Source organism: Durio zibethinus, chromosome 4 (assembly GCF_047325235.1).
Source record: "Durio zibethinus cultivar Kanyao isolate XHJ-2024 chromosome 4, ASM4732523v1, whole genome shotgun sequence".
Lineage (NCBI taxonomy): Eukaryota > Viridiplantae > Streptophyta > Magnoliopsida > Malvales > Malvaceae > Durio > Durio zibethinus.
In genome coordinates, this window is record NC_143165.1 from 35,887,817 (window position 1) to 35,898,273 (window position 10,457).

At 33.1% G+C, this 10,457-nt stretch overlaps 1 protein-coding gene across 4 annotated transcripts; it reads left to right on the forward strand.

The window, feature by feature from the left end:
- The first annotated feature begins 4,617 nt into the window (after nucleotides 1-4,617).
- LOC111288528 (transcription factor bHLH49-like) lies at nucleotides 4,618-9,145 on the forward strand. 4 transcript variants are annotated; one of them, XM_022879452.2, is made up of 9 exons: nucleotides 4,618-5,011; nucleotides 5,740-6,658; nucleotides 6,746-6,973; nucleotides 7,063-7,128; nucleotides 7,237-7,305; nucleotides 7,686-7,757; nucleotides 7,838-8,038; nucleotides 8,371-8,458; nucleotides 8,537-9,145. In XM_022879452.2, the coding sequence occupies exons 2-9, from the start codon at nucleotides 5,744-5,746 to the stop codon at nucleotides 8,572-8,574; spliced, it is 1,677 nt and encodes a 558-aa protein (XP_022735187.1). In that variant the 5' UTR covers nucleotides 4,618-5,011; nucleotides 5,740-5,743; the 3' UTR covers nucleotides 8,575-9,145. The 4 variants fall into 4 exon arrangements, with proteins under 4 accessions (XP_022735187.1, XP_022735184.1, XP_022735186.1 ...); XM_022879449.2 differs by having other exon boundaries at nucleotides 4,703-5,034; XM_022879451.2 differs by having other exon boundaries at nucleotides 4,938-5,057.
- The last annotated feature ends 1,312 nt before the right edge of the window (nucleotides 9,146-10,457 follow it).

Below are 10,457 nucleotides of genomic sequence, written 5' to 3' on the forward strand. Positions count from 1 at the left end.
AGAATGCCAAAAATAAAATTAAAATCAACCAACAAACACATGCTCAAAAGACCCTAGCTAGATATTTCTTTGAACCATCATTTACCATCAAAATGTCCAAGTATACAAGCCAAGCTCTTTCCATCCATTGTAGCTTTAATAAGAAAGACAATGGCTTTAAGTACTAAAGGCTTCAAAGATCTTTCTCCCAACACATGCTATCATATGAGAATTTAGTCTAGATATTTAACTATCTTGTCTATCTTTGTGCCTGCTGGGCAGCTGGTTAGGGTGATTTTGCTTTCTTGAACACTAGCAAACAATTAACACTTAAGCAATTAGGTCTTTCACTTCGTTTTGTACTTTTTTTTGTACAAAAGAATTTAGTCTAAGGATAGTTAAAGAGGGTATCGGATATTAAACTTCAGATCTGTTAAAAATCATCTTTTAAAAGTAATTATATGAATCAATTAAATTAAATTTTAGATTTACTTCGTTTTATACTTTGTTTCTCTTGTTGACTCACTTTCGAAAAATACTCGTATCATAAAATAATTTTATTTGAGAGAAATTAATTACAACAAAAATTTAAGAATTAACAAGGTTGTTTTCCATAATACTAAAACGTTCTAAGGTTGTCAACTACTCAACTGTCCCTAATTTTTTTTTTGGCAAAAAAAATCCTTAATTTTGTGGCATCCAATACTTTTTGCTTGAATAATTTAAATATTTAATGAGATCTTAAGAAAAAAAATGCAAATGAAAATGAAAATTTCATAATTTGGTAAAAGTCGGTTCACTAAGACAAAATGAGTAGTGTACTAAACAAGAGTCAAAGACCATAATGATCATCCATCAATAATGCATGTAGAATCTTTGCAAAATCCCATGATAATTGACAGGTTTGAAAAACAACCTTTGTACATATGTTGGACTAATTTTCATACACGATTAGGTTATATAAGTTTTCTTGGACAAGATGGCAACATTAGTGATTGAAACCAAACCTTGGTAAGACTTTGCTGTGCAAAAAAAAAAAAAAAAAAAAGTTATAAAGATATTTTCTTTTTGTTGATTAAAATTTTATAGTAGGTAACTTATTCACTCCCTTAAGTTAAAATAAGAATTCTATTTTATAAAAATTGTACAATCGAAATAAAAAATAACGAAAAAATTACTAGTAAAATTTGAATTTAAAATTATTTACAGATTGAATCAACATTTTTCGTTGATAAAAAATATCATTAAATTCATGTGAAAGTGGTTCCTAAGAACAATTTAGCATGACCCTTTTATTCATCTAGGCTAAGACAATTAGCAAAATATCCAATGATAGGTGACCATAGTTAAAAAAAAAAAAAAGCCTTTGTATTTTAGGGTTCAGTCCCTTTCCATGGATGAGATATATAGTGACTTTAGCTTAAATCATGAAGTCACCATAACATTATAATTGTGTTCAAATGGATAGAGAAAGTGTGATGTGCCCATCAATAACGTACGTACACTCTTGAGGTGAAACAAATTATGGGAAGAAGACAAGTTCACAACTCTCTTTCTTTCTATTCATGGATTGAAAGTTGGAATAAAAAATTTTTATTTGAAATCCCATTTATACTTTTCTTTTATATCATCAAAGATAAAAATTAAAATAAAAAAAGTGGGCAGTTTTTTTACATTGAGTGACTGAAAAAAAAAAAAACTAAGACATGGATATGCTTTGTTCAAAGTTTTTGCTTTTTTTTTTCATTATAAACGTTAAGATATAAATATCAAATTTATTAAATATTATTTTAATATTATATGTTGGACCCATGTCAATAAAATTAATTGAATATTACATAGATTTAATTCAAAATTGATAAAAATAAAATGTTGAGTGTAGAACTATACGAGAGAATGCAATTAAAATTTTTTATATATATATAAATTAGGCACATTTGAAAAATGACATCTACCTACCAAAATAAATGTCTCATTTTTCACCAATTTATGGGTGCATATACTGATGTAAAGGTTTGTAGCTTAGGAACATTCCCAATATCTCAACCTAAGATCTTTGGGGGGACAATCGAGTGCTTGGAGCAAACAACAAGTTGAAATAGCATGTAGTTTTTTTTTTTTTATCACAATTAAGCCTTCCACCAAAGAAAAAGGGTCCCATATACATCACATTAACTTTGGTTGTAAAGTTGAAAAAAAGAAAAAAAAGAAAAATTTGGAGGAAAGTTCCTAACATTTTCGAGTGGGCAAGCATCATCTAATGCGAAAGTGTGAATCGTTTGAAATTAGGGTTTTGAAAAAACAAAAAAAGTGAGCCAAAAGGTACTATGAAAAAGTTTGAAAACTATCATTCAACAACTACATCTCATCATGCTATGCCATGATGCTTGCATGAAATTCATAAGAACTTACAAAAGGAGATTTTGTGTCATTTTTTATTTTTCAGACTCAACTGACATTCATCTAAATCTTTACCGTTCAACATTTATGAATTTCAATGCCATAGCTTTACATAGAATATCAGCATCATTTCAAGATTTGTACGATAAATATTTTCAAATTCAAATCTCAATATTTATAATATATATGTATTGGCGTAATGTAAACACTACTTTATAGTTAACATCTCCATGCCATTAATCTGGAAGGGGGAGAGAGTAATCATGGATGATACAGTACTTGATTCAGGTTAAAGAATTCTAAAGCTCTGTTTTAAGAGATATGGAATCCCCAACTCCCATCAAATGTTGCTTTGGATGGGATTTTGTTTGCTTGGTTTTTGCCTTTTTCCAGAAGGAGAACCATTGCCAAGCATGACCCAACTCTTACTTGCTTACAAATCTGCAAATTTTGATTTTATATAATTTGTTTGCATATATGACACCGATCAGCATTCTTCCTTCCCACAAAAGTACAGGTGGCAACAACCCATTTGCCAAGTTCTTGGCTTCCCTTAGTTATCTCATTGGAGAAATTGTTGCCAGGGAATATGGTTCCCTTTTGTTTAATTAGATCAATAGTTTGATAGGGTTTTCTTCGTTTTCATTTTCATTGTCTTCTCCTTTGGACCGTATCCTTCTAGATTTTTGTTTATGAATTCTAACATAACAAAGTCTGAAAAATATATGATCTGTCGATAAAGTATTTTTTTAATTTTAAAAATTAAAATTAAAATTTTAATATCCTCAAGTCCTCAAGTAAAAATTTATATCTAAAAATTTCTTATTTAATTGGAAAGGAGATTATATATGTAGAAACCTTGTTGTTTTCTTCTCCAACATTCCTAGTAAAACCAACCAAATCAATACAAATCATTTTTGCCTCTTACATGGGTATTTTAATAGTGCTTAGGGTTAAGCAAAGATTAGTGTTTTACTTACATAAATTAGTAAAAATGAGAGAAAGATTCCATTATCCTAAAGCTTAGGTCTTTGAGAATTGTAAGTCCCAAGGCCAACTAATAATGACATGAGAGAAAGAGAGAAAGGGACAGTCCATCAATATAGTATAAGATAGTTAAATACTTGCCACATAAAGTTTACAGAAAAAAACACTAATGTTTTTTTTATATTTTTAATTGTTCATGGATGACCTGACCTCCTCCAGGGAAGCCATGGTTGCAGAGGAAAGAAGTGTTCAAATTAATTTGTTGGTCAACTCTCCGAGAATGCAGCTAAAGCTGACATAGCCATTAGATTTGATTACTTTTGTAGGTGATTCTCTAAAGATCATATATAACTTGTGATAAAGGAAAGAATGAATTATGAGAGTTGAGATTTAAATTCTAAATTGATTAAATTTTAAATTTTAAAAATAATTAAATGAATCAATTTGATTGAGTTTCGAACTTCATAACTTAGCCAGCAATATTTTGCTGTTCATATTTTCCAGGGCAGCTATATAGTTGCTAGTGACGAGTACAAGAACTTGCAGAAAGTTTGGCCAAGTGCCTATAAGAGAATTTCTAACACAATGTTGCAAGATGATTGATTGAATTCATACTTGGTGTGAGTTTGCGAGTAGTGGGGAGAGGCATTGCCAATTTGACAAGCAGACAGGATCAATGCCATATCTCGCCGCCAGTGCTACAACACATCCACTTGATACCTAATGCCATACTGCTGCCTATGGTTTGATCGTTTTCACAGTTGCCAGTTGCCACAGCAAGAGCAATCTGCTTTGGACTTGGACCACTGCTTCATTTGTCATATCCATGTTTACATTCACACCACCCTCATAAAGCATTATTCTGAGAAGGAAAAGTTTCTCTCTTTGTTATATGAGGAAAAAAAATTTAAGCTTTGTGGTTTAGTTACAAGAGAATATGATTATCAATTAGCCAACGCATCTTCATAATGAAAAGAAAAGAAATGTTAGATGATCAAATGGTCCCAAAGATTTTTTTAATCAAAAGGACCATACAATAAGATAAACAAAAGACAATGTACCAAACAAATCCTCTAATGAAAGTTGGCAGTGACAGTTGTTAGCTCAAATGGGTATAATTATAACTAAAAAAACAATTAAAAATACCAAAACAAACTCGAAAAAATAACCCCCAAAGTAATTTATTGAATTTTTTTAAAAAAAAAAAATACTCCCACATAGTACGAAGTAAGCAAAGCTTTGAAGTTTGAAGGAAGAGAAAGGGGGTGTTTCGAAATATTTTAACAGTAGCAGTGGCGGTGGTTAATGATCAAAGTGCTCTCTTTTTGATGCAAGCGTGGGTATAAATGCAGGACCGTTGCCATAACTCTTCTCTTTCACTCTCTCCCCTTCGAAATAGACAAATACCCATTTCTTTTCTCTCACTCTAAAGTAATAAAACTCTCTCCTTTATTACTTTTCTTCTGTGGGTTTTTTGGATTGTTTTGTAGCAGAGTTGTTCTGTTGCTAAGCGAACAAAAGAAAAGAAAAGAACTAGCTCAAATGCAATAAAAGCTTTAATTTTTGTGTGCTTGGGAGTGTTGAAAAGAAAAAAAAAGAAAAGGCCTTGAATGAGACTATGAGAGAGCAGAGAGAGTACAAAAAAGTAAGCAGAGAATCTGAACATGGGTATCTTTCTCTCCCCACTTTTAGTTGAGTTTCTCTCTCTTTCTGGGTTCTTTCTGGTAAACTCTGACTAGGGTTTTGAATGAGAAGGGTGGCTTTATTGTACTGAAATCAATGTTCTTTTCTAGATTAATTGACTGCTTCTAGTAGACTTTTAATTTTATTTTTACAGCTCTTCTTTGAACTTCTTTTTCTGCTCTGTTCTGTTTCTTTTTTTTTTTGAAGAAGGCTTTTTCCTTTGTGCAAGTTTGGGTACTTCCAATTTGCAGTTGTTGCTTTGGAAATGGTGGCTGTTTCAGCCTGTGGGGATGTTTGCTACTTAATGTCAGTTTTGTTTTTGGGGGTTCATTAATTGAGGTGGGTTTTCTTTGATACTTCTTCTGAGCAGTTTCTATGGTTTTTTTTTGGGTTAGGTTTATTTCAGCTTTTTAGGACTATAACTTTCAGACCCTTTGTGGACTTAGCTTGAAGATTGATTGTAAAGTTATTGTGTTTTAGTATATTTCAAAGAATTAGATATCTTTCACATGTGATTTGTTTGTTGTTGTTCTCTTCTACCTGCCTCTTTTGTGATCTTTGATCTTTGGTTGATCATCTTAGAGCAGTTAAGGGTATTTTTAGGTAGTTGTCAAATCTGTTGTTTGCGTGTTCAAACATAATTGTGGAGAAAAGGGATAGACTGAGTTACTTCTGCTGTTCTTGTTGAAGAGGGATGGACATAGGTGAAAAGGATAAACACGAGCTAGAAAAGAGGAACGAGAATAACATAAACTACCAGGCACCTGGTATGTCATCTGATTGGCAGTTTGGCGGTGCCAATCTCACAAGTCCACCTATGAGCTTGGTTCCCAGTGATAATCCCATGGCTATTGGTTCTTCTTGTGCCTCTGCTTCAGGGGTAGATTCATTTGGTTCTAACCTTTGGGAGCATCCTTCTAATTCACAAAACTTGGTATTTTGTGACATTAATGTGCAAAATGGTGCGAGCTCTTTAAATGCAATAGGAATTGGAAAAGGTGGTCCAAACTCTCGGAGAAGTAGCATTGATAGACCATTTGACATGGGTTGGAATGCATCAAGTTCAATGTTGAAAGGAGGTATGTTTTTACCACATGCGACTGGGATTCTACCACAGAGCCTATCTCAATTGCCAGCTGATTCAGCTTTCATTGAGCGTGCTGCCAGGCTATCAAGCTTCAATGGGGGAAATTTTAGTGATATGGTGAACCCTTTTGGTATTCCTGAATCCATGGATATCTATACTAGGGGTGTGGGCTTGATGCAAGGACCACAAGACATTTTTGCAATCAGTGGGATGAAATCAGTATCTGGTATGGAATCTCAGAAACGTAAGTTGAATGCCACTGAAGCTTCTAGAGATGCTTGTTTGCAAGTTGAAAATAGGTCTACTCAAGAAAGCCCACACAAGAATGAAAGGGGAAGTGAAATTCTTGTTCCATCTAAAGAAAAAGCAAAACAAGGAACTGCTGGCTCTGGTAACGAGTCTGATAAGGCTGAGTTTAGTGGTGGTGCTGGTGGTCAAGATGAGCCATCTGCATTGGATGGTACAGGTGGTGAACCTTCAGCTAAGGGTGTTAGTTCAAAGAAAAGAAAAAGGATTGTACAGGTAAAAAAATGTTTGCCAATTGTTTCCCTGATCCATTATATATTTTTTGTTTATAGTCTAAGTTCTTGATTGCTAAATTTATGGCAGGATGCTGAGGATGATCAAGCTAAGGGAGGCCAACCACCTATTGAGGCTGCAAAGGATAGTGCTGAAAATCAACAGAAGGGAGACCAGAACCAAACTACAATGATCAATAAGACTACAGGAAAACAGGGGAAAAAAGGTTCTCAAGCTTCTGATCCACCAAAAGAAGAATACATCCATGTCAGAGCCCGAAGAGGCCAGGCAACAAACAGCCATAGTCTTGCAGAAAGGGTAAATTTTACATGGAAAACTTATTGAAAATTGGCAATATTTAGATCATATTTGTTGTTTAGATTCGAGTTAATTGGTTATGACTACAGGTAAGAAGAGAAAAGATTAGTGAAAGGATGAAACTTCTTCAGGACCTTGTACCTGGTTGCAGCAAGGTGTGTTTTCTTGGATGCTATAGCTTAGGGAATACAATCCGGTTAACTTACGATTAGTAGTCGGAACAGCTACTGTAATTCATTTTGTGAGGGTATTGGTTCTTGCAGGTTACTGGCAAGGCATTGATGCTAGATGAAATCATTAACTATGTGCAGTCACTTCAGCGGCAGGTTGAGGTATTGGAGCAGAATTCTAAACTTCCCTTTGCCAACCCAGTTGTATCCTAGTAATCTAGTTTAGTTGGTGATGGCAGAATGGTGCACACTTCAATTTTATCGAAATGATCTGATAAATACACAAACTAAAAAAATAACTTGTGGATCTTGTTCTAGATTGAGGTATATATTGTTACAACCTAAGGGCATATATGGTATTAATCATGATATTCTTGCCTTTCGAAACTGATAATTTATGGATAGAATCATAGTCTGAATCTCTAGAACTCATCTAATTTCCATACAATAATTTTCACTGATTTGCATATACCGTAGAGATATAACCATCTGCTACCTTTCTCAAGTTCTAATGTGTCACTTTATTTTCTTCCTTTTTGCAGTTTCTATCAATGAAACTTGCAACGGTGGACCCAGGACTGGATTTTAATATAGAAGGGCTTCTGCCAAAAGATGTAAGTTGATCGGCGTAGATTTAGCAACTACTCATATCTCTGTCTCATTTAATCCATCTCACTACGACATCAAAATACAGATTATTCACTTACGAGCAGGTCCTTCATCAACTCTGGGGTTTTCTCCTGAGTTTTCTGTGGGTTATCCTTCATTACATCCGACTCAACCTGGACTCGTTCAAGGTGCTCTTCCTGTCATGGGGAATAATGCTGATGTTATTCGTGGAACTCTCAGTTCCCACTTCACTCCAATGGCTGGAGGATTCAAGGAGCCCACTCAGGTTTTCCTTTTTTTCATTTTTTATAGTTCACAGTTCACACTTCATGCATGTGTGTGGATATTTGTAGCATCAAATGTTTAATTAATAGGCAACCTCTGTGAAACCTTTCCCTTTCATAAACTTGAGACTTGAGTCTATTTATTCTTTTAATATTTTTTAAAGTGTTACCAATGTGTAAAAAAAAAAAAAGAACAGGCTAAAGAAATATTACTGTGCAAATGAACTTGGCTTTAATGCATGATGTGAATGACGTAAAATGTTTTATCTGCTTAACTTCATGAATCTATGAGGATTACAAGTTTACTTTTTGTGTCTATTCATTTTTGTTCTAGGTATCGAATGCATGGGAGGATGACCTCCACAATGTTGTCCAGATGAACTATGGAGCCAATGCTCCTTCTGACAACCAAGAAGTAAACGGTATTACTCCTTTTTATTAACACCCTGTGGCCTATGTCATACGCCAAATGTACTAAAATTTATCTAATGCTTTGGCAGGGTCTCTACCATCAGATCATACTAAAGTAGAACTTTGATCCTTCTCTTAAGGGTCTATGGCTCCATGCCAGGCCGCACATTATGGCCTTATACCTACCATATTTATTCTGCATTCTTGAAGGCAGCCAAGGACATGACAAATCGCGCTTTGAAAGATTAATTATAAACATATGTTGTCACCATTTTCCTACCCAGTTCTTATTGAATAATTGAAGATGCTATTGCCCTCGTTCTGTAGCTGGGAATGTCAGTCACATTTGACCGAAGCTGAGGCTTGCTTGAAAGCTCAAGGTGATTTCATCTTCTCTTGTTTGAGCAATAGAGATATAGGGGGAAATGGAACCCTCCTTTGATCATGGGAAGGAAATTGTATTACTGTCCTACTCAAAGGAAAGGGGTGGATTTGAATGTACAGATTGATGATGGAACGTTTTTGTGATTTAGGAGTTTGTCTTCTTTTTTTTTTTTTTTTTAATTTATAAAGGTGTCATGGCTTAGGATAAAGGAAATGGTTAAAATGTAGCAAATTGAATTTTAAATCTGTTTGTAAGAATTAATTAAGTTAAATTTCAGGTTTTAAGGATATAATGCTCTTGAATATTTTCCATATTTTACTTTTCTTTTTCTCAAAAGAGAAAGTTATTTAAAATTTAATTTGGAATAAAATCATTTGCGCCCCTATTTGGTTGATCATCGAAATTATAAATTCTCACCATGACATCAATGCATGTCAAAGTGCATGACCAAGTTAGACATTGGAATTTATTAGAGGATTTATTACTTTTATAAGTAGATTTTTTTTCAACAAAAAAAAATTTAAGATAGATAGATCGTTCAGTTTTTAAATTAAAATAAAATATATCATATTTGATAATTTAAAATAGATAATTGAAAGTTATACATTCAAGATAATTTTAACAGATATTTATTAGTTAGATTCAATTCTTGATTTTTTTTACATTAAGTTTGTAGAGATTTTCAGTCAACCTGCGATGTATTATCTGTTTTGACTCAAAGGTTTCACGAGTTTTACGATTTTATCCCATAAAAAAATCTCATAAGTTTGGAATTAAGTCTCAACTTATATATCATTGTTTATACAAATATTCTTTCAATATGAGATAATATGGGATTAAAGGCATTACAATATCTCTACCTTCCTTTAAAGCTTAACGATCTTGTCAAACTGAGTTCGATTAGGGTTTCAACTAATATATTTCTTATCTATACATTCTTTTAATGTGGAATTAGGATCTCAACTTCTATATCATTCATTATTCATACATTTTTCTAATATATGATTTGTGGGATTGAAGGCGTTATAATTTTAGTCCACACATTCTTTCAATGTATAATTAGGATCTTAACTTATATATTTTTTATCCATACATTCTTTCAATGTGAGATTGGGATATCATATTTTTTCAATGTGAGATTGGGATCTCAACTTATATATTTCTTATTCATACATTCTTACAATGTAGAATTGAGATCTCAACTTATATATCATTCAGACGTAAATCTCGGTCCACACATTCCTTTAATGTGGTATTGGAGTCTCAACTTATATATTTTTTATCTACACAATCTCTCCACCTTTAAAGCTTAACGGTCCTGTCAAACTGAGTCCACACATTCTTTCAATGTGGGATTGGGATTTCAACTTATATATCATTTATTATTCACACATTCCTTTAATGTGAGATTTATGAGTTTAAGGATATTACAATCTCTTTACCTGATATATGAAATGCATGATCTAGCATGTCTATTTGTGAACGTGAAATAAAAAATCACCCTCGACCCCATGTCTGAATAAAAGCGGTAAAGGGTTGGAAATAAGTCATATACAATCAATTGATTCATGGTAAAATCCTTCTATTGTACCACGCATTTTATTAATTTTTGTTGTTAATATGAT